This window comes from Tribolium madens, unplaced genomic scaffold (genome assembly GCF_015345945.1).
Source record: "Tribolium madens isolate multiple individuals breed KSU strain unplaced genomic scaffold, Tmad_KSU_1.1 Scaffold_3;HRSCAF=73;Tcas5.2_LG2, whole genome shotgun sequence".
Classification (NCBI taxonomy): Eukaryota; Metazoa; Arthropoda; class Insecta; order Coleoptera; family Tenebrionidae; genus Tribolium; species Tribolium madens.
The window spans coordinates 6,719,970-6,747,893 of NW_025401006.1; the positions used below are offsets into that span (position 1 = coordinate 6,719,970).

Sequence of the window (27,924 nt, forward strand, 5' to 3'; positions counted from 1 at the left end):
CTGCGGAAAATTTAAGCATTTTGTGTAGGAAAAGTGGCACAATACAAAATTGTATATTTTTCTAAGAGACTTTAAACTTTTTATAGCAGGTAGTAAAATGTGGCTTTTGTTTTGATTAAAAGTAACGGCATCTGAAATAAATATTTTTTAAGGATAAGCGAAAGCCGAGTTTTATGAAACACTTAAATAGATTTGTGTCACTTTATAGACTTCCATAAGTTGCGAATATTAAATCTAGGAAAAATATGAATTTTTCTTTTATGGCAGTTGAGATCCCGCTGATTGGATCGTCACATCTTGCACCGTAAGTTTCCTCGAATCGATAAAAATTTTAATTCTGTTGACATTTTAACTTTACAATTAAATCCGTATTGACACGAAACTTGGAAACTACAGAAAAACTTTTCGAATAAAATTTGTTTTACTGAATTTTTTAATGTTGCCCCCTTTTACCACTAATTTTAAGTTATAATTTGACTTGTAATTTTGTAATTTTTATTAACCAAGAAAATGTATTTGTAAGTTGGTTCTGCGAGACTCCTACTTCTAAAAAATAATAAAACCTAAAATAATTTATTTCATAATAAAACAAAGTTGTTTGCTTAGTAAAAACCACCAGCGAGATGTAAAGGTGCACAAGGGTGCGTTTTAACCTAGAGGCATTTTAAAGAACGAGCCTTGAAATCTAATTAGATGCTTCCATACTTGTTCGGTAATAGAATTCAGAAAATGGTAATTTTTTTTATTATTCATTTCACTTAGCTTTTGTATGTTATTGCTTCAGGTTTGGAATATTATTTTCCCCGCAAAAAAATCTATTAGTTAATTATATCTAATTAGCGCGGAGGGTTAATCACCGTAATTTTGTATTCTATTACACGTCCTCCCCTCGGTTCAAAAAAATCACAATTCTCCCACCGAAACAATGATTTATTGACAATGACTGTTGATGATTTCTCTCACATTGTGTCAAATGTTACGTTTGTTTTAATGTGGATTACACGTTAAATTAGCTTGAACGATGAAATTAACGTGTCAGGATCCATAATTCGAAAATGTTACTCGTGGACTCTCTAAATCATCACAAAGCAAAATTACATACAGTAGTAGAAATATTACGGAGTCACTTGGGAAGCAGTTAATTTTTCATGTTACCTTGCCGGAAAAAAGTCACACAGATTAATGTTCTAGCTATTTGGGATCTCGTCCAACTTAATGTATTGTCCTCGAAAGATTTGTTAAGAAAAATGCAAGTTGCATACAGTTTTTCTTTTAAAGCAATTTATTGCTGCTTCACGGACCATTAAAATAGATTGCACATTGAAAACAAAGACTTTTTTAAATTAATTTATTTTAATTGAAACGAAAAATTCCACCAGCAACAACGAACAACGCTAATTGTACAAATTTTTAAACTAGTAGCAACTAGAATTTAAGTTCTTAATAAAATTAAGTTCTTACAAAATTTATGTTTTAAACATCTAGTTCAAGAAGAAATGAGACAAGCAAGGTTTTTGTAAATGATTGAGAAAGAAAAAATTATTTAGTCTACAATTAAAATATAAAATAATATGCAAGTTAAGAATTTATTATTATTATTATTAAGAAATATTCGAACGCAATAAAAAGAATTTACGACTGCTGTATTTTCTAAACCTAAAAAAAAAAGATGCATTAAAAAGCCAAATATTAAATACATATTATTTTGTAAGTTGTTGTAATTTTGCTTTACTTTGGATTACTTCTTTTGCCGTGCCTTCGAATGTCGAAATTGCAATTTAAAAATCTACGTAGTTTAAATGTTTTATGTAAATCATCGGTTTAACGTCACTACGAGGTCCAATTTATCCGCCTAAATGAAACGCGCTAATGTAATCCAAAGATGGCAGTCTAATAAACCGTCATTTCGTAAAATCTCGTAAAATTTTTATGTTGTTTTGAATAATGAATGTTTCATATTCGAGTCAAGGCGTTCAATTTAAGCGAATGGACAAGCATTAATCTGTGATCCTTGTCATCCAGTGGAAGTAGTTTTTTTAAAAATTCCTTTTGTTTCTGTTCATTATCTATTCTCTTAACGTGTCCAGACGCTGTGTGTAAATTGGAAACCAAAGCCCGTAACCAGCAATTCTAAATAACCGTTCTGTGTAATTTGGCTGACTGCTGACTCCGTTCCACAATTCCAGCTGCTGCCTCCGACGTAGACGACACTCCTATTGTTACCCTGAAATTCACACCCACGACAATTCCTTTTTTTTTCTCTTCTTTTACAGAAATTATACGAGTGGTAAATGTAGATGACGTTAATAGCCTCCGGCCCTCGACACTCCTACAACTAATTTTATTATTTCCAAACTCTTCACTGAATAAAGGACTTGCACTGATGCAAGGAAACAGCTTCATCAAAAGAACGATGCAGCGTTTTTCAAAGATTAATGCCAACACAAAAGCGGATGTTTCATAAACATGACTCAGTTTATGCAAAAGCTCCTTTACAAAGTATCACCTTTCCACGACACGAATTAAGATCGACACATCAAAAACTAGCACGAGCTGCATTGACAGAGATGAAATGCACGAAACGGCTTTGTACGACGATGTATGACTAACTAAATAACGTCGTGCATGCAACACAGGAATAGAAACTTCAAGGAAGCTTATTTTCTATCAACACTCGACTGCGACCTCCAGTAATAAACACCGGAGCAGAAAATTGAAAACTTTACAAAGAAAAATCAAGCATATCAAAACAATTTCAACACATAAATGACAAATCGGCGAAATGTCTAAAGACTATTTTAATTTACGGAACAATTAAAAAAACTGCCAAACATTTGCGTGAAAATACATACGCCCTTATTTATTTTGTCTGGTAAATGTAGATAAATCCCAAACCCTCAAATGTAAAATAACAAATTGCTGGCATTTTTTGCGGCAAAGATTAAGTGTCTTATTTGTTATAAAAGCGTTAGGTTAAGAATTATTAGGTTGTTATGATCCCACATAAGAAAATCGACAAACGGATTAAAAAAGTAGATTTATAATGTTCCAGTGTTTCATCGTGAAAGCAGTTTAAATCGCCGTCGAGTTATAAAACACATTTTATGTTCATTTTAATTATGCACAAAGTAACAACAGCTGTAATCTGATATCATTTTTATTAGAGATCTGAAAGTGTCTCTGTGATCATGAAAACTTCATTTTGCTTGTGTTTACGTTTCCTGTTAATTAAAAGGTTGTTTTACTGTGTATAATAAGTTAAATTGTTTAGAGATGAAATAATTTAACAAGGTAGAGTCTGAGAAAATCAGTTTTCTTGATTTAATCCTAAACTGTCTTCGTAACTGTTTTATTTACTGTAAAGTTTTGTCTTGACTACAAGGTAATTCATTAATGGATGCTTTCTACAAAGTCGCGATTTTTCGTTGTCATTTTGTAAAACTAATTCAATCATTCTTTAGTAAAATTTTCTACTAAGAAATTTCAGTTGATAAAATCGGAGTAATGGTTCAAATTACCATCCATTCTCTTGTAAATTACAATTAAGAATCTGATCTTATCTGTGAAAATTAATGAGCACACTTAATTATAAAACGTACTCTTGGAAATGTGTTACAGATTTTTCCCCGAGTGTCGTCACATAATTTCGACGATTTTGTATTCTAGAAGAAAAATGTGTTATTTATTTATTGTTTCAAAGTTTCCCGAACAAGAAATTCGGTAAATGAAGTTGTCAAACGACCAAAATCAATATAAAATACCGTGACTGTGGCGTCCCCCGGGATCCGACTATCTTTTCTCTATATCACGGACACCAGTTTTTAAATTGTTTTCTCTTTTAGAGATTGAGATAAGTTGTAAGATTTATCGAACAGTAATGATTATTTTATTATGTTAAAATCTTTATTTTCAGAAAAACGTCCCTTGAGATGATCTCAAACTGACGAAAAGTCTCGAATAAGTATTCATTAACAATTCCCGAACTAATGTAAGTGGTATCAAAGATCGTCAATTATGAATTCCCCAAAGAGAACGCCACTCTTGAAATTCAAGCAACGGAGTGGAAATTTGGGACCGTCTTTCTCATTGTTTTCGTATAGAACACAATGGCTTTAAGACTAGAACAGCATATCTTCCCTTTTCGCTATATTATCATTAATTTGATAATGACCCTGCAAATGAGACGCTTCCCTCTCTTTAAATACACCTGTCTCTATAAGCCAAGATTGTTTGCCGTTAATTTCTCCAAGAACAAATAACCAGAACAAAGCATTTGTAATCTTACTTTGTATTTACTTGCGCTAACTTCACACAAGACGAGCTTATCAGTTACTAGTCAAAATTCCACAAACAAATTATTATAATCCGAAAATTGCTCAACAAGTGAAAACAGGACTAAAAGAACAACAATTTTTTAACTAAATTTGTATAATTTATGCTTAAGTGCTGTTGCAAATTCGGTCTAAGTGGATGTTGAGCATTTAACTTAATAAGCTTAAGAGATTTGGTGCCTGAATTGGACTAAATCTTCAACCATTGTTGAAATAGACATTATTAGATTATGTCTGCCGATACGTTGTTCTGTTATCATTTATAACATATGCTTAAATTTAGTTTCAAAGTCTTCAAGAACTAACACAAACTTTAATAGACTGTTTTTAACATTATTTATTTTCGAAAAATATTTTTTTATTATACCTGCATCATAATCCTAAATTAAAACACGCTGCAGCGTGCGTAATTTGGCCTTTATAGCACGCTGAATTTTAAAGTTGTCTAGGTAACAAGAAATAGTGAAATGTCTGGACCAATTACAAAGTGAAAAAATGTGATTAACAACGTAAACTAGTCACCGTCTCTACGAAAACGATTCACAAACAACCTTTGATAATTTTATTGTGTAAATTCACATTTTCTCAATGCTCATAAAAGATAGTAAATGGGCAAGTATAATAAAAAATAGCGTATAATACTCGTTCATAAGCGCCTTGAAAACACTTACGACATTAAAAGCACTTCGTTGACGCGTCGTGCTCTTAAAACCGCCGTGCGTGTTTTAAAGGCTTGCTTATAAACTAGTATTATAATATACTATTTTTATGATTTTCTACGTCTTGCGGACATACCTACAAAAAAACAAAACACGTAATGTTATTAGTGTTTATAAGACGGATAACAGAAACTTAGATAAGTATTTGTTCTGCCAAATTCCAGACAGCACCAAGCAAATATACAACATGTGACATAAATATAGAGACATTGTAAAATAACCTGAAGTTTTTTAGATAAAAATAGAGCAATTTTTTTATCCAACCTACATTATATCTATATTATACACATAATACAAGTTATATAATTTTATTCTTTAGGTAATCCTACAATTCGCTTATGAAAATATTTTGCACAAAATATTGAGTTCATTGATTATCTTTCCACCTATAGGTGCATACTTTTAAAGAAAATACTAATTGCTTGTTGTGATTGTTTCTTTCATTTTATGAAAAATTATCAATATTTTATATGTCTAAACAGAGCTTAATTGATATAAAATTGAATGTTTAGTTGTGTATGAATATTCTTAATGTTCTAAAATTTGAGAAATTTACTTATCTAGTAAAATAGGGTTTTAAAGAAGAAATATTAAATATTTAAGAAGGGATGCATGGTTTTAATGACGTAAGAGCAGTAAATTGTAACGTCCGATTTAATATTATAGCAATGTGTGAAGCTAATGGCAAGTAATGTGCTTAGTAAATGTTTAATTTGCTCTTCAGGATCAATAATAGAAATAAATTTTAGATTATTCTAGGTACGAAAACCCTTTTCCCATGTAATGAAAATAATTAGTGTGTAATTCTTTCACGGAATAATAGCTATAAATTTGTTTCGAATAAGATAAACAATATAGGGATTTTTCGGTTTTTCAAATTAATATTTAATGTGAAACATTATTACTCACATTTCGTAGCTTTCATTAAAATTGATTAGACCTGATGTTGAAAAATCGTGAAAAAAATATATTTTTTTTCGCAGCTTCGGTCTAAGTATTATGCAAGCATTAAGAAGAATTTGCATAATCCCTCTACAAATCATCAATCCTGCTTTATGCACGTACATGTCCAACCTATATAACCGAAATAAGCCAAAGTTGCGTTATCTTAACGGCCAGCAGATCACATTCTTAGACCTATTGTTCCTTATCATAAATCATACTTCTATAAATCTTACATTCTTCATTGATCGGTTTATTGCTTTCGATCGGATTTCCTGTGCGCCGTAAAATGTAATAATGGCAGAAACATTTCTCTAAATATTGATACAATTTGTCAATATATCATTAGGACTAAGTCCAGATGTCAGCACGGAATTATGTGACTAATGCACGGACTATTTGTTCGAAAAGATAATTTTGAAACGTTTGTAGTGACCCTTCTATGGTTCATTTGCTACACCTCACTTTAGCTTTAATTTTGCCCTAAAAGCCTTCACTAAAAACAACAAAAATAAAATAAACACTATCTACAGTGTCAACTTTATGTAAATCTGCAAGTTTCATCAATGCATTTCCCGTACAGCAATAAATTCAAAGCGGCAAACTTTTCAAATATTGTTAGCGATTCTATCGCAGTTAATGGAAACTGAATTTTCTTAATTTGAATATCTCGATCGAGCGTTAAGTGAAAAAACTATGGAATAAGGTTTTCCTTCTTTTACGAGACAAAGTGTCAATGTTGGAACACGTTTCGAATACCTGCACTTTTGTAAATATGTTGGACGTGGCGAACATGGGGTGTCTGCTCAATATTCCCGAATCTCAAACCCGAAGGGATAAATCTCGGCTGTTGACAGGCCTCGTCTGGCATGTGGGTTCATCCAGGATTGTGGACCTCCATTGCATCTCGGACCCGCCCTTGGCAATTCCTCCGGGAAGGGCAACTTCTGTCAGGTTGATGAGGGATTTCAATGTGCAACAATTCATACGTGTCACGTTACATTGCTAGATTTGGATTAGAATCGATCGAGACTTGAGCTATATTTCTGTTTATTTTAAAATACAAAGAGTTGGGTGATTAATGATTAGGCGTGGTTTGTAACCAAACCCAATATCCAATTTAACAAAAAAGTGTAAAAGTTGCTTTACTTTATTATTTTTCACAGTGTCAGTACTTTCCACGCGAAAATGTTAGAATTGTTTTAAAGTTAATAAATAGTTGGTGTTTTAGCCGAGTTTCATTTTGAAAAAGCTTATTCAAATAGATTGAAAAACACGGATGAAATATGCGGATGAAGGATTAAATCAGTAATAAATAACTTTGACAAGGAATTATGAGTTTGGGGATATACAAAGAGCGGCCGTATTTAATTTAACATGTTTTGCATCGATGGGGTGAGAGATAAATAGCAACCTATACGTAACCAACGAAGAATTTCCCAACTGTTTAACTCACCCCTAAACGATGACAAATTGACTTAAGTGCTTCTTTGTACCAACTTTGTCATTTATCGTAAACAAAAACAAAGTCAAAGTATGCGATATCAAGGGTTATTCTTTGATAAACACAGGTCTCACCACAATAATATGTTCGTGACTTGACATACTTTCTATTTAACCGCGAAAGCTATTTACGTTTATCAATCTAAACACAATGATAATGTTCCTTTTCGTCGAAGAAACATTGTATTGGCTTCTAATTTTGCCCATTGGTCGGTCAAGTAATAGTTAAGTAAAGTTTGTAGGACGTTTTAATATAAATTCTGGCTGCGGTTTAAATAAGAAGTTTATGTTGAAGTTTTGCAAAGTTGACAATAAGCTTATTTAAACTCTTCCTCGATCCGAATATCTCCGTATATTTCAATGGAAAAAAATATTGGTTTCAAGTCACGAATTCCCTAGAGAGGCCAGAGATGACAGGGTTTAGGATTATATGTAGTTAGATCTTAAATTGGGTCAAAGTGGGAAGGAAAAACTCCCCATGTCTTCGATGTTGAATCTCTTCGGAGACAGTCGATGTACCGGCCCTTGTAAGCCCGACCCACTTGAGGTTTAGAAAGGAATTGTCGAGCTACAAATTGCTTGTAAAAAGTCATTCTGCTGACTTACGGTATATCCGAAACGTTTCAGTCACGACCAAAGCTTAATTAAATTGACCCAAAGTTGACATAAATTTTTGATTACGGAATAAGAAGACTTATATTGATGGCTATTTAAATTTTTAGCAGAGAGAAAAGTTTTAAGATCACTTACCTAAATTATAGAAAACCAAGAAAAACTTTTGCAAAGCAGGCAGACATTTGGACTTATTTAAATAATGATGAAATTGCATGTGAATAATGAAACGTTGGATTTTGGGCGAAAGTAAGTAGCCTCTTTCTACACTTGTATTCTACCACAACTTTAGCTCTTACAAATAACCTGTTTTAGCCTGACAATCTTTTTTTTTAATTAATTTAAAAATAATTTTGGATAATCCAAAACTCGAAAAAAGTCAAAAACTTGCTTATAATCATTTATACAAGTACATTCTTATTTTTGTAGAACATTTATAACAAATGAATTTAATAATGAATTTATTTTTTGACTATTGTTTTTGTTATTGCCTCAAAAAATTTATACAATTTTCTTATTTGAGTATTTAAGATGTTATATAAAAACTCAAGAAAATAACATATATATTTTGTCTAAAGTAATTTATTTGTTAAATACTCGTATACCTTGATATTTTTTAAAAGTGTGTTTAAATGTATTGTATCACAGTCCTTTCAGTGCTTATTTTTTTATTGTTTGATTTTAAAAGTACCTATACTTAATACAGTGGAACTTCGATAAATCGAGCCTCTATATTTCAAATTGGTTAGCTGGTCCCGAGCATTTACTAATAGAAATAAATATAATTTTCCGTCGATATCTCAAATCTCTTTAGTCGAATTCCTCTTTAAATTAAACACATTTCCAGTTCTAAACCTCCATAAATCATAAAATTAGTTAAAATAATTTATTATTTTCAATTTTACTTTAGATATTTGTGAGTGCTTTTTTCTTTTCTTTGTAGGTATGTACAAGTATATGCACATACATATCTTAGCTTACTTTAGTTGCTTTCTGAAAATATAAGAGTATATTTTATTCAACAATGGCCTCTAAAATGTCTATTAATTCAGAATTGTTTTGCTAACTGCTAAATTCTAATTCCATTTGACATTTCAATATAGATTTAGAATCTGTGCATTGCCAGTATAAGTACTGTCTGAGTAAGATTTTGTTTAGTCACGTCGTACATTCGACCGACGTAAATTCTGTAATTGTACATGAAAGTATTGTTTTTTTTTTGCTTTGTTTGTCGATTTGGGTGTTGCAGCTTCGGCTGAAATTGATCCAGCGGTAACTGAATTATAAAGCTCGGCTCGCTGCACCTCGGGACTCAACTTCCGGCGGCAATCAGCGAAACCGGATGCTTGGCCAGCATCCGCGATAAATTTATAATCGGCTGGAATGGCTCAGTATCCGTGCGCTTTATGTGTAGACGTAAGTGAGTTGGAATTTGTGGATCTCTATAATCTGCGAATGTCTGATTTGCATTCGGCGGCTGATTCATGGCACGAGGACAGAGGTGTTGTCAATATCGAATAGTTAACCGAATGATCAGCGTGTGCCATGTGTACTGATAATAGGATGTGTTCGCAGTAATGGATAGACATGATTACACAGTAAAGTATTTTAGTGCTTTGTGAATAGCCATTTTGCTACGGATAATCATTATGGATGGATTTACCAATGGGTTGCTCTCACCTTTTGTGTTTGCCGCCTATTTGGCCACTTAGCACTACAACACCATCATTTAAGAGCTTTTGTCATTTCCACGCCATTGTCGGGCGCTCTCATTGCTGATATTTAGCTCTCTAATGTACATACACATAAATCAACACTTATGCCGACATTGAATTTTTTTTCAAACTGCAACAATTACGACCAACGAAACAAAAACCCAAATATTTTACGACTGCACCATAAAAATAATATCTTTCTTCTAAATCTCTTCGCTAATGTATGTAACGCAATAAAATGCGAGATTAGCTTTATGTCGCATCCGTTTTATTGAAAAGTCGCACAAGATTGACGCCTAACATTTCGGAGCTTTCAGTTTATTAGAAAAATCAAATTGAGAAAAAAACTGTACATAGTTGCAAAAACCTCAATCTCGAAGTTAAATTATAGTCTCATTATAACATAAATTACGAAATTTCAAATACCGTGTGACCGAAAAGTTTTCCAATTATAGCAGATGTTGGAAAAAAATACTTTTTGATTAAGTATTAAATCAAATTGAAACAAATAAAAAATATTATTACTATACTTGTATATGCTTAAACAGTTTTAATACAAACTCCACTTTAACGAAAATGAACTCATTACTTTTGTTTCTCTAATTTTTAAGTTTGCGATGCTTTTAATACGTTCTTTTGATTTTTTTTAAACTTAAAAGAAAACTTAAACAAATTTTGCAAAAATATTTTTTTTCTGTTTTATATTGTATTATTAGATAATAACGTATAGATACGTTAGATACGTGGTTAGTTTTTAAAATAAGTAAAATTAGCAATTAAGAACAATTTACTTAGGCCTACAGCTAAACACAAAGAATTTTGGTTCCGTCTCGTTTGAGTTTTGAGTCAATACATTCAACTGTTGCGTACGGCGCATTCGTCTGGATCAAATCTAGAAAGGCTGTTTTTCTGCAATTACTTTCTTTTTGTTACTTTTCAATGAGAACTAAATTCTCTCACAAAGCGATCAAAGTTGAAGCGGCAGAAGCTCGTCTTGTTATACCCGAAAACATAAATAAACACCAAAACACCTCTTTTCTCCATCCAATTGAAAAGCAATTTCACTTTTGTTATAGTCTATGCAAAGAAAGTCCTTTCAAACACTGTTTTCGTTTTTTTTTTCTTTTTCATCCGGATATGTGCCGTAAACGAATTAAAATCTGAAATGATAAATTACCGCCTGTGTAAACCCGGCTTATTTTTTTCCGATTTGAGCGCAAGTTTGCTTAATTCAAAAATATGTAAGTACCGTAACTAAACCGATTAGAGCTTTTACATTAATAATTTGTCCGATCTGGAAAGGCGTAAAGCGTGGGTAATCCGTGTCTAAACAAGCGCTGTTTTTGCCTCCGGGCTCGACTGCACAAGTCCAGTTAATTATGTAATTTGTTCGATTTCGTGCAACTCTGAAGAATGGAATGCCAGCTGCCATGGCGTGCACAAATGCATGATAGCTGACATTGAACATAATGGAAATTGCTGGATCCAAAAATGTCTAGATACCGGAAAAATTGAATTGAAGCGATGCGTGAAACTTGTCAGGAAAATAATGGAAAATTTTGCTTATGTGAACATACCAAAAATCATTTATTTTCGGCCGATTATTGCAACTAAATATGAAACAACGCCATAAATCACTAGTTTTTAATACGTTAAGCTCTTGACTGAATTATGCAAGAAAATTGGGGCATGGAACAAGAACAATTCGGTAAACAATGTAATTGAGGTGAGCTGGAAGTGTTCTGTGACCCATTGTTTCAAATTCCCTGATTTGTATTCTTGTTATGCTTCGCCTTGATTACAATATTTCCCTAAAGCTTCAACTCCTCGTCTCCTGAAGCAATTTTTTATCACAAGAATGTTAATTATCCACAGTCTAGGTTTACGAAAATTAAATTTGACGCGTCTTTTATTGCATTCTTTTTAAAAATCTAATTGAAAACATTTCTGCATAAATTTCTTGAATTTTTTGATTGATAGCAAATTTATTAAACAGTTGTAATCTTCAATTTCGATTAGACGAAGCATGGTTGTTGTTCACGAGGAATTTCAATAAAAGCTTTAAAAATCCGCAGGATTTTCGATTGTCAACGATGTCTCGTACTCGTCAAATTCTCTACATATCTGCTTCCACGTTTGATTAATTTCCACTATCTCAGCATCGCGAGTAGAATTCCCATATCCTTTCAAAAGCGATTTACAGTGTAAGGCGTTCCTATCTCTGCTTTAAACCATATTCGCCGTTTACAACAATTGGATGGATAATGTGAAATGACTCGCAAATAGATAAGTGATAAATGAAATTCGGTAACGTATCTGAAGTCCGACGTTTAAAACGAGTTAAAAGCCTGATCCTTAAAATAACTGTCGTTTACCAAACTTGTCAATTGCGAAGTCGAAAGACAATAGCATTGTCTCGTGATAATATTTATCGTAAAGATCACAAACCGTGGAAAAGCGAGTCATTATTCACCTGAAACGGCACTGTGGCAATTGCTGGAACATTCCATAATAAATCTTAACTCGTATTTAAGCTGATTCTTACATAATGCAGAGATACCGCTGTGCTACATTTAAATAACAAATGGTCATTTTTAAGAATCATGATGCCATTTAAATAAACACGAGGTTATCTTTACGTAGAAATATGAGCATTACATAAATTTAACGAGCGATAAACAAAAAGATTACAAGTTACTAAAGTGCTATTTACATGTCAAAAAAAAATCAATAATATATTTTAGGTATTATATGTAGATATAAAAAACGGCGGATCCACCAGTTTTAATTATAACTTTAGAATTTGCTGAAATATAAAAGCCATTAGCTGCATTAATGTATAAAGAGAAATAAATTAAAAAAACCCAGTCAAAAATATCCAAAGTTATCAATGTTAATTAAAAATTTATTTGATATAAATTTTACCGTTTTAATCTATTTATCACAAATTATGACTTTTGTGCTAAAATATTTAAATCAATAATAAACTTATATTTAGAAGTAATTTTATTTTTGGCCAGCTTTGTTTACATTTTGTCATCGTAACGCCAAGAAAATGTTACAAAATTCTTATTTTATGCAATTTTCCTCTTTCCTTATGTTTATTCTTTCAAATAAGGCGTATTAGTTCCTACATTACCCGAAAGTGTTACCATAAAAGCACTTTGCATGTCGGAAAATCGATGCGAAAGAGAATAGTCGGCCAAAGAATTAAAAAACAATGAGTAAAAATACAAAATGAGCAATTGCATGTTTTATGACAGTTTTAAAAATGAGCTGAAGTTTGTATTTAATTTGCCTAACTAATTGCTGAGTCGCGTAACTATCACCAAATCAAGAAAAATGCACAGCGAATAGCTGAATTGGTCACAGCAAATTTGATTTTGATTTATTTTTAACAATATCTCAAAATAATTTATTTTTAAGGATTGCTTACGCATTAACACATGTTAAGTGTAAACAGTTTGGTTCCTATAATTAAAACTTTACTACGACGTCCCTTCCTTAAACGGTAAATGATGTTGCATTAGCACTTTTAGCATCCGGGATCAGCAGATAAAGTAAAGAGCCAAGTCATTCACTTGATGTAGGTGTTGTTTGTACCAAATCTCAGTAGACTAATCTATTTCTACTTCAACTTTATAATTAGTACAATTCGACTTATCAGGAGTTATGTTTTTGCGCTTGTAATTATTTTTTGAGGGGAGAAAATTGGGTGAGGGTATTCTAATTAGTAATCAACTGTTGGTGTGGTTTACGGAGATTTGCATTCAAGCCGTGTTTGCGTTAATGCACCACGTAGCTAAAAAGCCTCCTCTACCTCTTTTATAGTCCTGTCCCATCTCACGGATCGCTTGGCGTGACCCACAGGTGCTTATATTGCCAATAATTGCGACACAAATGTAGAAACAAATAGTTTTTCGCCTAATATCTAAGTCTTAAGCCTCTTTGAATAATAAAAACCTTGTTTTTCGATTTGTCTCCAAGGACTAAACCAGCGATAACACAAACAACGCTAGCAAAATCAACAATGAAAACTCGGCAAAGATTCGTTTTGATGTCATTTTAATGCATCCCAGCCCGACCCTTCCGCCAGTCCGATTAACTTTAATTAAGAAACTTGCCATGTACTAGTACATAAAAATAGAATGCATTTCGTGTCGGAACAATTGTCTTGATGCGGCAAAAGCTACGCTTTTGTGTTAGCTCTTTTGTTATTAAAATATACAGTGACGGGCGTAATTATGAGAGACATGTGGGAAGTGCCACCATCGGCGATTAAAAACTTCCATTAATAACAATAAAACCCAGATGCGTTTCGTGAAAACGACATCGATGCCATGGCCAAGTTATTAATGTGTGATTCCCCTCGCGACGTGTCGTCACACTTTTGTTCATATCGCACAGATTCCGATAGAATACAAGGAGACGGTAATTGAGTTGAGAAATGTGTCACCCAGACATGTGTTTAGTTGCTCTCTCATCAACATTTATGTATCTGTTTTCCTTTTTAACGATCTTTTCCGAGGCACGAATGATGAATGGCCCGCACTGATCTATTCTGAAAAATGACCGGAATCCACCGGAAAACAAAAATGCACCACAAAAGTTTTACTAAACAACTGTGGGTTTTTTCAATTTCATAAATGCATTTCAAGTGAATCACGCCATTCGTACACCACAAACCACTAAGGTAAATAGCGTTCGCCCTCTCATTACCATTTTGATTACGAATGAATAATTACATTGTCCTTTACATAAAAGGCATTTTATGCTCTAATTTGGATTGGACACGCCCTACCCTTTTATCAATAGTTTCTTGCCTCCTGAATTTTCACCATGGTTAAATTTGCTCGATCTATTCCAAATCATGAACGAACTTGTATGCGGTAAAATGTAATTTACAACCATCGTCGTAACAATTTACGTATTTGGTTTGACTAAGGACATACGACGCTTTACTGTGCTGAACATGCTTGATTACCGTTTCTGAAAATTATCTTACCTAAACATATTACTATTTTAAAGTTGACCATATTAAAACATATTCTCCCTTCTCCATTATTTATAGTTTTGTAAAAAAATTACAATAATTTTAAAGTTTTTTTCTTTTTTGAAACAAAAATGCTGGCTTTAATAGATTTCCACCCTCTAATATCTTTGGAATTTAAACACGAGCTTTATTGGATGACCCGGTCATTGGAACGAAAAAGAGAGTATTTAAAGTTTAATTAATTTATAATTTGTAATCTCTTCTTCTTATGATAACAGTATCAAGTTCTCTAACTAAATATAAAGTAATTAATTTTTTAACTCAATCTGATTTTACATCTGAACTTGGTAAAAAATTAACAGCCTGGCGCATCCACCATCTTATAAAGTAAAGTTTTTTTTTATGTAAAATAAAACGTTTAGTGCCTATTTTCTGGAAGAAGAAACACCTTAAAATGACAGATACACGATATAAACTCCGTAAACGCGTCACACAAAACGATGTGTAGCCACAGACGCCGCTAATTCAGATTTCTTTTGAAATTTTTATAAAGCTGGTCATCTAACCAACATTTCTCATAATTACGACATCCACTCGTGCTTCCTCTTTGCATTATTTAAACACATCATTAGAGCTTTAAACGGTATATTAAATTTATAACGACTCTCTGTAGGCGACCTTCAATGGCCATTAAAAAAGCAAATGGTGCTTTAAAATTAGAGTGTTGGTGGCTATATTTAATAAAGATTTCGATGAAAAAAGCGGCGATAGTTTCGGTGTTTCCGGGCGAATTTCGATAGTTGGAGTTTGGTAATAAGCGAGGACGTGCCGTCTAGGATGTAATAGCAGACTTATTGATATTATTGATTTGTTTCAGGACCGGCCAGTGGCTTCCAATACACTTCCGGTACGCTCGAGATAATCTTCTTCAACAATGAACAGTGGTAGATAAATGGGCGCATAAAACTAAGCACGGAGTGCCACGCCGTGATCAATCGTGGCCAAATGTTCCATTATTGTTAAATGGTTTAAGATTTATTGTTATGCTCGATCCTGAAAGGCCACTTGAATTTTTTAAATAGATCAAAATTTACGCTAATCGTGAGTGAAAGCAGAAGTTATGTTATGACTCCGTGGTCTTCATAACCGGCAGGAATAAACATTCATTCTGCGTAATAAAGACAGTGACCTCGAGATTACGTCGAGATATGAAGCGACGAGCTTTAGCTACGCAAGGGAAAAAAGCGCCCAGTTCGTGGCCCATATACAGCTTAGTGAGCACCGTTGCAGTGGCCTGCTATCTTAACGGACTTAATGGCGACTTCGTGCACGATGATATTCCTGCTGTGACTCTCAATAAGGACGTCTTGGCCATCAACCCCATCAGTCATGCATTCAAGAACGATTTCTGGGGAACGCCGATGGCCGATCTGGCAAGCCATAAATCCTACAGACCTCTCACCATTCTCACTTTCAGGTAAATGAAATTTTTTGTTACAGGTGAAAATAAACCGATCGTTACTGAACGGACATTTAAAATAATCAGAAGCTTGGGTGATCGCAAAAAATTGAAATTGTAAAACTTTTAATACCGGAGCAAGGCGATTTTAATTCTGGTCAGCCATGGTTAAGCTCACCACTGGACACTTCAAACCAACGGGTTACAAGATAATAACGTCAGTCAGTTGCCTCTTGAATTTTTATAACAGTCAAGTATAAAGGAAGCGTTTCTGAATCTTGATATAAGTTGAACAGAAATGAAATAAAATTTTATTTGTAAGAAAATACCTCAAAGGCGTGACGTGTTAATGTTAATCAAATGTAATTTTGCAGCGAAATAAATATTAGCAAAACATCAATATAAACCGAATTTTGCTTTTCTATTTACTGCAGGTTTGATTAATATAACTTCTGCTGATGCAACATTTTTAATTACGCTCTTGATTTAAATCAAAATTTTATGATTGCTGGGCAACATCCAATCGAAAAGACCTGTAAATATTTGTTGAAACTATCAGAAATTAGAAACATTGTAAATATTTCGTTACATTTGAAGCCAATGAAGAAGCAAATAGAATTCCAGTACTTTTAGTATTTCAGCGTAATCATCCGTTTAGAAATTTATTTCCAACTTTTATCGAATCGAGGAATTCTCTTATCGAAAAACCCTGCGAGTGTCCTCATTTTTAGTCAAATTCCGTATAGAGTGCAATAGACAATTCCAGAATTCCGGATTGCGGATTTTGACCTCATTAGCAGTGCGCAGTAGTGAAACGTTACAATATCTTTTATGCGAACGTTCGATCAGATAGTTCTATCTACTCACTGATGAAAGCGTAACACCCATAATTTACCATTGCCTATCCGGGTGAAAGATTTAGAGATGGTTATGTTACGATTATATCTCTTTGTTCTACTCCAGAAATAGAAAAATTACGACGTAACAGAGTCGTTAACTGTGATTCGCTCATTAGTAATGAGGCTCTTTTCTTTACGTAATGCAAGTGCACACTGAACAAAATGCATTTGCATATTTTGCGTGACGTAGTAAGACTACAAACTCGTGTTATTGAAAGGAAGTTCAACTCTATTCTGTACAAGAAGTTTTATGGAGAGAATAAAGTCACGTAGCGTTGTTGTAGGTTATACCTGATATGGCTTTACAAACCATCAACAAAATCAGTTGTGTGGTCATAATCAAGGAAAATCTATTTTGTTTCGAAGCTCTTTTTCGCTTGTTTTATATTTTTCCATCAGCTTTTCGCACAAATCGATCCGATTATTTTGTGTGGATAAATACACATTCTTTGTTAGAGTTTTTGTTGATTTTAGTGCGAATTAAGTGAATAAATTTTTAGATACAGAATTTAAAATGTGGCTTTAATTATGTGCCTTTTATCTATTATTTTTGGTTCTATTATTCCCAATTAAAACATACGTAATGTTTCATACATTTCTAGAAAGAAATAAAACATAATATTTTGTCACAAAGGATAAAACGTTCATTTTCATTTTTACCTTTTTGTTAAAATTTGGTCGTATATTGTTAAATTATTGTTTTTAGTTTTTGATTAAACATTTTCGCTGTAATAAATAAAACTTTTTTTAAAAATATTTCAATGATGTTATCTTCGCTTTGTGGGTTGTAAAGCATGCAGTTCTTTGAACCGGGTTAAAATAAATCAGCAAAGCTTTTAACAGGCTCTTTCAGAACTCATTAAGCCACCCCAAAGTAAAAAAATTGCAGATAGGAGTAGGCGAAATAAATTTATATAGTCTTTAGTCATACAAAAAAGCCCTAACCGAAAATAACGGAGTACGTAACTCACTTTATTATCTTAATTAAAATTCCGCAGGTACATATTTTACTGGAAAAAACTTTTTAAAAAGGAACGTTTCAGGAACGTCTGCTTCATAGCAAATGAAACAAATTACAGTCAAAAATACTTACACAATTACGCAGATCATTGATGATTTCATTTGCAAGCAGGGCTGACAATATCGCGGCCGAAACTTTGTTAGGATCGATGTTTATGCAATAATTGCCGGCGGAAAATAATAAATTACATTCAGACGTAAAACCGGCCCATGTAAACGCGTAAACTAATTTAGCCGCTTGTAATAGCCTGTATGTGGTCAAAATGTAGTCAAATGAATTATGAAATTCGTTATTCTGCCCACCAAAGTTATCTATTTCTGGTGGCCTTCCTCCGGTAATTACCCGCCTTAATGGCTGGCCGTTATATAATTCCATTCGAGATAATTTTCAACTTGCAGTCCTTTACCACGATTATAATTCAAAATCAATGCTGATACAATGTCTGCAGCACAATGCAAGTTGGAACGAGACCAAAAAGCCTTTCAAAAGAATATCTAAGTGCGGCTAATAACCAGTGAATTGCAATTAACCGATGAATACTGAATATGTTCCAGACGTGACGGAATTTTTTTAGAGATTTAATTGGACAGAATTACTGGTCGAACGCTTTTACGTGCGATTTTCTGCTGAGAATTGACCGATTTTTATACGTGCAAAAGCGTCAAAAAGTTACGAGGGCGGTAATGGCACGTTTGCTTCGCATAAAACCCAAATTCACGACTTTAACGCGGTTGCGAGAAGCGATGCAAAAAGCAAATTGCGAAATGATATGATTTTTACAATTTGTCGGAAAACAAGAGGCGAGCACGCATCTGAAATGTCTTAAAAATATTTTTTGTTTGATGCCATAAAAATGAACAGTTTTAAACATCAATTAAATCCTCGTTACTCTACTCATAAAACTTTTTATTTCGTTCTTTAAATTTCCGCAAGAATAAATTTTATTCCTTATTTTAACAATCGCAGTAATAATAAACTTGCAATAAAATAACTCTACTGTTCGGAATAGATGCCATTCCACCACATAAAACAACTCGTCAAACTAAATACGAAAGAAAATGTAAAAAAAATGTTGTGGAGCTCATCACTTTCTAAAATTTACGTCACAATATAGATTTACTTCGCATTGGCTAATTTTTCATAAAATGATTTATCCTTTGCGGGAAAATACAAAAGAATGTGTTTTAGTGAGGCTGCAGTTTAGTGATGAGAGTCAGTCGTCTTAAAGGTAGATAAAAGCATTTTGAAAACAATCTTTTATGATGGAAAGCATTTATTTGAAAAGAAGCAACAGCTAGAAACGTGACAAAACGTGTTGGTATGGCGCGTTCGTGCAACAGTCGTGCCAGGAGCAGGCAGGAGTCGCATAGATAGCAGGAATAACAGGAAGACAATCAAATAAAAAACCGTACCTTATACCAATGAAAGCTAATCCTCCTACTATAAATAACAGAGTAAATGGACGACGAATCGTCTGTCAGATCTTTTCATGACGCGCAAGTCTAATATTTCAGCATTTGTTGGGTACTTAGTCACCATAAATCACACAACTACTTAAAAATCATATTTGTGAATATTACGTTGTGATAGATAGATGTAGTTGTGTGTTGTGAATGTCCGATTTAACCGACGTTAAAGCTCCAGGGAGAAGCTTCAGGTGATCTATCTTGCTTTAAAATGAAGAAGTATAATGCAGAGACGTAGGCAAAGCGCGAATGCACTTGCGGATTACTGCCACTGATTAATTGATTTTTTTTCTAGTAAATCAAAAATTAAGAAAAAGTTTTTATCACTTAGGAAAGCAAGAAATTTAAATTACATATTAATACGACTTGTACTTGGAAAAATATTTTGTCTTGCTTAGGTCGAAATCAGTTCTATCACATATCATTGTTTATCCATTTTTATTGTAAATAAGTCATTTTACAACTTTAGCAATAAAATTCTACTCAGTATGAAATGTACCTAAATCGGCCATTGTCGTGTGAAAGAGTTTAACGGCTTCATATTTTAGATATTCGTTGACAACTAAAAACTGACGTGGAAAAGCACTTTAGTGTTCCATGAAATTGAATGGAATTCTGTTAATAAGTACAAATCTTTAAAACCTGCATTTTTGTGCACTTGTCTGGATTTGATGTAAACTCCTGTTGAAGCTTTGCAGGAGCAAAATTAAAAATATGCATTTTTTGCTCGTCAACGTGACCTGAAAGCAATTTTTGCGATTATAAGAATCGCGGCCTGAATGACGTGCTCAGCATAGCCAGTGTTAGGTGAAGCATAAAGCTCATTTGCGTCAATGTAAATCAGAATAAAATATAAGAGAAAGCTTTTAAAAGTTAAATTAAAGATATGTACCTACCAGTGTCGTATCAGAGGAAGAGCGTAAAACAGCAGAAACTTAAACACACTATTGAAAAGTTCGTAAGTAAATCAATATTTAATTAACAAGGCGGCGTAAATTAACAGAAACGTCGGTTAATGAAAACAAAGCCAACTAAATAAGTATAAACAGTGCTCGCATTACTGAAGTATTGATGTAGAAGAAACACGGCGTAGATTGTGTTCAAGATGAATTGCTCCGTATTTTGCAGCAATTAAATCCGAAAGCCTACGCTTTCTTCTGATGGAACTATGCGTTTGACAATGCAATAAACAGGCCAGGTAGAAGCGAAATGAGTTTTCGAAGGCAATATTAATGACTTTCTGCCCAAATTAAAATCCTTAATTCGGCTAATACGGTTTGCGAGAGAAAGTTATTTAAGAAGTCGGAAAGAACTCACGTACGCACTTCAAATCCTTCTATTCCTTCCGAACGCCAACATTCGTTATCCTTTACTTACTCTCAGCCACGAATAGATTCGATTGAACTTATTTATCACCCGTCTGCAACTTTAAAATGATAATATTGTGCGACACGTTGCTTGTCTTTGGATTGACTCCTTTGAGATCAAGATCAAATGTCGAGTGATGAACATGACCTGGAGCTAAATGGGAATTAGTCGACTGTTGGCAAGTACGGTTCTGTTCTGGCCAATTGGCCGAACGTTAAATGGTGTGGATAGATTTGACCGGATAAACTTACTCTAAGATCGCTAAACAATAAAATATAATACAGCCAATGATTTTCCAATTTGGCACAGATAATGAATGGCAATATTCCATTACCCAAGCGGACCTTGAAAGAGCGGGAATCGCCGAGGGATGAAATCCTGTAATTGAGAATGTTCCATGGGGAACGTTTGTTCCATTAGTCTTCGACTTTCAAAGTGAAATGTAAAATAAATAAAAAAAGTATTCACCGGACGAACCCTTGATGAGGAAATAAAAAAAACTTTTATAACATTTCCGATTTCCATAAAATTAAATTATTTTGATATATAGGCTTTTAATTAAATTTTAAATTTAGATCATATTTTATTAACCACTATTATTCATTTCATAAATAAATATCTATCGTTTTTAAAATCCGTCAAATTAACAGACTGATAATGCACATCAAATAAAAATATATTTTGCCTTAAGCGAAAATCTAAATCGATATTAGAAATATTACTGTAAACATCCAGAAGAATAAAATCGTATATACCTTATATATCTTCTTAACAAATATTTTTTTGACATCATATGACGACTGTACTTTCTAACTATTATTATTTTTAAATTATAATAATTAATAAGAGGTTATTATTAGCTAAACGGAAGAAATAAATACTTCTTTTCTTGAGTAATAGTCACCAGAAACAACCGGAGGTGCTAGATCTTAGTTTCAAGTTAATGTGTCTTGACTTGCAAATTGTGTAACACTAGTACCAAACCTTATAACCTGTCGTGCTACCTTATTAAATTTTAATCCAGGCAAGTTTAATACTAAGTGCCTCTCAACGTCTCATAAATTATTATCACAATGTTAAAATTCGAAAAAAGCAGGAAGTCCATTCGACATTTCCACGTTAATCTTTATTTTTCGGTGCGTTTTATTTGTAATCAGTGTCTGTAAACAAAGTACAGTACGTGCCTCTCCTTCGATTTAGATTTAATATTCTCTTTCAACGAGGCATGTCGTGTAAAATACGAAACAAGGCTTGTGGCTTAAATTTGCTTCATCCGTGACATATCCATTGAGCTTTAGAAAATTTATCCTCCAATATTTTTGGGGTTGTTATTTGTTTAGCTGATCGCATTACAGTTGTCGGAAGTGACTTATGCGCAACTCGAATGCAGTCCATAACCTTATCTGGTACAAAAGCGAGAAGTCAACACTGAATTATTGAATCTACTTTCAGGAGACTAGGCGGATAAAGCTAAATCCCATGTGATTGATACTCTTATGATGTTTATTCAATACGCTCTCACATACCGTCTTTGTTACCGGATGAAATTCATTTACTTTTCCATCAGTCCCCATGAAACGCTACCCTCATTCATCCTTTCGAGTATCATCCGTTTCCTTAAATCTCCAAACAAACGGCCACAAATCGATATTTCACGTAATAAAAATTTCAAGCAGAAAGTCGAAACATTTTTAATTAAACTAAACTGTTCTTCAAAAGTTTCATCGTTTTCAAAAATCACTCCGGTGTTCAATAGCTCGAGTTTCAAGTTGGGCTCTGAAAAGAAGACTTGATGCACCTTTTATAACCACCGTAAATGTATTACATACTGCTACTTACTCTCGTGAATAACAAACTCAAGAGATGAAAAGTATTATATGAGAATACTAATGGAAAGCCGCTTTTCTGCAACATAAAACTCGCTACTCGCAAGCTCCTTGCAATCAAACGCATTCACCATTTTTAATTTATTTAATACGTAATTCTAGTCGCTTAAATTTTTTACAAAAATTCCATCAGCATTTTCCATCTAATATTCAAAAGAAAATTCTCCGAGTCGAGAAGAAGCGACCATTTTCAGGCCTGACGGTACGATTCAGGGTTGTAATAGAAGCCCAACGAGTCACTTTACCGACTTTATTATTCTTGTATGTATATGTAGGTAAGGTAAATTCACAAACATTACACAACGTAGGTATTTTCGCATGAAACCAACTGCAATCAACTTAATCTTATTTACTCGTTTATGCAAAAAAGAGATGCAAACCCTGTCAAAGCATTTCTAATTCAGATACCTCTGAAGCGCTTATCAAGTTCATATAATACTAAACTAATTTTAGCCTTCTCACAATTGCTTAATTTAAAACAACTCCTATCTCTGATTCTGTTAATCACAAATAAAATACTTTTAGGAATTTTTTGCACTTGTTATGTAAGTACAAGTAAAATAAATACATATACAGGGTATTTCACGAGTGATAATGAGCCTGACGGAATTGAAAATACAAGCCACAATACATTTACAAAGTTAACGTGGATATTTTAGATATCGCATTTTTTGAAAAACCGAATTATGAATCCACGATAGCTTTGCTTCGATAATTTTATTTGTCACAACCATGTCACAACTGACATTAGCAAAATTTCAAAATGCATTCAAACGATGAGAAAACAAATCTGATTCTCATTTATGGCGAATTTGGGAAAAATGCTTCTTTTGTAAAGACAATGTTTCCTGTATAGAAAAGCTCCAAAAAGGTTTGAAAGTGTTTTCCAATGGTAGATAAACAATAACCTTAAAAATTGTGTTTCTTGTCTTGTCAATTTCTTTGTGTCAGTCACGCGCTAACTATGTTTTATTAATTTTAAAATTCATTATCAAAATCCATGAAGCCTATGCAAATGTATTGCTGGTTGCAGTTCAAATGTAGTCAGGCTCATTATCACTCGTGAAATACCTTGTATACATGTATAAAGGTGATAAGAAATAAATTTAAATCTACAAAATGAATTATTATTTTCCTCTTGAAATTAGAATTTAAACAAATTACAAGAGTTTTAAAAAATGATTAAAACCGGGTGTGTAGGGTTAATTTAGTTTGTCATAAAGAAAACAAATAGGTCGGCTTAAAACTAATGAGTGCGGCTTTATCAGAGCGTAACAAATTGGCCCGAATGACAATAAAATAGGCGAAACCGTTCGCCTGCATAAATTCGACGTAAAGGTGTTAAAATAAAGCTGGGCCTTGGTAAAATAATGGTATTAGGAAAACGGTCATTACTCTTTTTCACATCAACATAGGTTCGCCTGGCCACATTACAAATTTATTGAGAAGCTTGCTTTTATATATTTATCGAAGTTTTCCTTTGGGAGCCGCAGCTTGATACAATTGCGACCAATGGATGTTTAAGATAATGTTGTGCATTCAGCAGACACACGAGAAACCTCATCCCTTCAATTGGATTATGCTTTTAGCTTGAACCTCTTCACCAAGAGAAATTTATTCTACAAGAGTTGGGTAATTAAATTACGGCTAACATTTCTAGTCGTAATTCACTTAAGCGATTTCTACTCTTTTATAATAAAATCGTGATAGATAAACTGACCGGCAGACATCGATTCCAAATAAAACAGAAAGCTTCAATAAAAATAACTAATAAAATGTTGATGGAGTCGAGAGTAATGTTGCACCAATTTTAGGTAATTCTTTAGTTTTTCCCTGGACTTTATGACGCATCAAATCTACTTGATGACTATCAGAACCGAATGTTACATTTGTTTTATTAGAGCGATATGAAATAACTCAATTTATTCAACTACTACATAATTTATCTAAATGAAATTGAACAAACAAATGGCTTTCTACGTTATCGGGAGACAATCTACTAAAAGGTGATTAAGATTTTAGAATTTCGAACAATGGAGACAACGCTATATTAACTCTAAAAGTTTTCCTCGCTTTGTCAAATTTCTAATTATTCTATTCTAATGTACCAAACCAGGCCGAAAAATCTGACGCAATTAGAAGAAAATAAGAGATCTAAACGCTTTTATACACTTTTTTCAATTAATATTTATCTGCAGGTGCTGCCCGAAGGCAATCCTTTTTTCATGTTCGAGGATTTCCGGCCTTTTTATTGGCAAGGTAATAATTAAGTGGAGTGCTAAATTAAAGACCCTTTTCGACACGCTCTATAATTAAAGATTTGGGACGCCCAGACTTGAAATCTTTTCTTTTGATAAAAATATTATTGATCGTAAAATTCCACATAGTAATCGATAGACAAAGATAAACAAACTTGTTGTTGAATTTTAGATTCCGTGTGAGCAAAACAAGGCATTTCCATTATGTCTAGTTGCTTTCCACGAAAAGGACGAATTTTTGTTGGCTTTGAGTGTCACTGCTTTACCACTAAAATCAATTACTCTCGCTTTAATCAACATGCAGCAGATAAATTGGCCCGAGTCGAATCCTTTAATTAACAAATTAATTACAAAGTTGCACTATACACGCACGTAAAGTATTTAAACGCAGGTTGATGCAGTCATTCGTGGCGAAATTTATGTACGTGCTAGTATTAAACGTGCTTCTGGCAAACCGAGAAACATTTACATTTTGCTGTGTAGTTCGAACATTAGCCTTGTGAGCTTTAGGGAGTTGGGAAAAATCTCAAAGCGGTAAATGAGAGTAGCAGACAATCTCGAGAGACAGCAGCGAGCGATTCGAGATATTCGTTTACAACTGGACGTTCTGTTACTTTGCAGGCGAATGACTATACATTTGTGTCTTTGAAGAGTTTTCTTTAATCGTTTTTTTTTTCCGGAGACGAAAAAAAGTCGGCCAACGGGGAGTTAAATGCTTTGACTTAACCGAATAAATTCGCCCCAGAGATCAAAATAAAGCTAAATAATTTATTACGAAGAGTTTTTTCACAAATTGCTAAAAGGGATCGCCTTCTAATCTCGCTAATTCGGGATTTTAGAAGCACGATAGAAACGTAAGCTGAATTATTACTCGATTAGCATAATAAGATATCTAATTAAGTTAAAGCTCCAATGCACATAAAGTGGTCAAAGCGCTGATTAACCATGTTTTTACAAAGTTGTATCAATAAAAGACTTTGCTCTTGAAACGTTTATTTGTACAACCTAGTAACAATATTGGCAATATCATTGCGAGTATGCACTTTAGGTCTAAAATATTGATTATCTTTTGCAAGAACAACATCAACATTGTTTTGCTATTGTAATATTTGGTTTTAAATAGGTTTGTTTAGCTGCATACACCTCAAACGTTTGCTTTAATATTTAATATCAAGCTTTAAAATTTTACAGTTCAAAGAAAAACAAAAAATTTAAGGGTAATAATTATTTTAGCTCAAATTTTGCTGTTTTCATGTCTCTGAAACAGTTCTATCTGATCACACAAGACAATGATTTATTTTTAATACGTGTGTGTACCCAAGCAACGAGCTGTTTTTTGTCATCCAACATATTTCATTTCAGTATCGGTTTAGTAGAGACGTAAAACATATTTCGAAAAACGCTACCGTTAAACTTTCATTCAACAAAAAGGACAATTTATTTATCCAACCTGAAGCATAACTACAGCTTCCATTACATAATTCCACTTCATGAAAACATTTCACAAAACTAAAATCCCGTTATAGAAATTAAATTGCGTCTTAAACTTAGAATGTCATTAAAGAAGCGCTATTTTTGTATATATGGAACATGTAGTTGAGATATTTTCACAGCTCGAGCTTTTATTAAGAGAATAAGCCCCAGTTCTCGTCAACGAACCCAATTAACTAACACTTATTTAACCAACATGTGGCGTTTGAAAGCAACCGCAACCAAATAGGATAAAGGCCAGTGACGGGTCTTCCCACTGGGTAAGGGTTTGACGGCCATTTCGTGTTTCACATTTGTGGGAAAACTCTTTAATGTTATACGGGGCGGCCGCATCGACCATAATTACAAACCGATTGCGACCAAACGAAAATCCAATCTGAATTTATGAAACGAGCAAAAAATTAATCTGCATGCAAAGCTAATAGAAAAGTTGGATAAGTTGGAGTGATTCACTTAAAACGCAGTGCATGACAATAAGTGATTAAAAGCCAGTGTCGCTTTATTTGATTTTTCAAAAATGGTGGATGCGCCGGTTTCTTATTTTCAACCAACGTTCGATCTAGACTTGACTTTAATTTTTAAATTATATCATACAAAATGGTTGTTACACGTTACACTCGTAAAACATAATTCATGAAAATTGTTATTACTGACTTACTTTCATATCAAAAACTATAACCTGGAACTTTCATAATAAATTTTGCTTATTTATTGTAGAATTTTTTTTAACTCAATTCAGTACACTTGTTCTTTAATCACTAAAACTTCCTTTGTAAAGTTTTCTTCTTCTAATAAAAAAAGTCTAATAAATCTAGCAAGACGAATCTTTACTTTTTAACAACAAATTAAAACTTGTCTGAACCTGTTTCTTGTATCAAAAATTTGCGAAGTTGTTTGAACAGCTTTACAATCAAGAAACGTGTTAAAACAGTTATAACTTTTCTGCCTTGTTAGACGCAATATTTGTATTATAAGTCATCCATCTCCGTTTAATAGTGTACCTTCATATTTAACCAAAAAAGTTTTATCACGTCTAAAAGCATATATCACATTTTCAAACATCCCCGTCATCTTTGCCATGAAATATAGCTTGAAATAAAGCAATTTGCGAAAAGTGTTGATGAAAATTTGTGCGTCTCGCATTAACCGCTGAAAAGTCTGTTATCCATCATGCCGTTAAACATTGATCCATCAAAAAGAACCGGTTAATGTCTTCAACATATTGAAACAAGCTCGTTATTTTCAACGTCATGAACACAAG

The 27,924-nt window shown here is 33.2% G+C and overlaps 1 protein-coding gene across 3 annotated transcripts in view; it reads left to right on the top strand.

The window, feature by feature from the left end:
• LOC123007949 (protein O-mannosyl-transferase TMTC1-like) overlaps nucleotides 1-27,924 on the top strand; it is a 94,717-nt gene that overhangs the window by 31,599 nt on the left and 35,194 nt on the right. For 2 of the 3 annotated variants that reach the window (XM_044403488.1, XM_044403485.1), the window contains exon 2: nucleotides 15,693-16,292. In XM_044403488.1, coding sequence (XP_044259423.1) covers nucleotides 16,024-16,292 — 269 coding nt within the window. In that variant the 5' untranslated portion in view covers nucleotides 15,693-16,023. Of the gene's footprint in view, nucleotides 1-9,559; nucleotides 9,706-15,692; nucleotides 16,293-27,924 lie in introns of those variants that run through there. The other variant, XM_044403487.1, reaches the window with a different exon arrangement.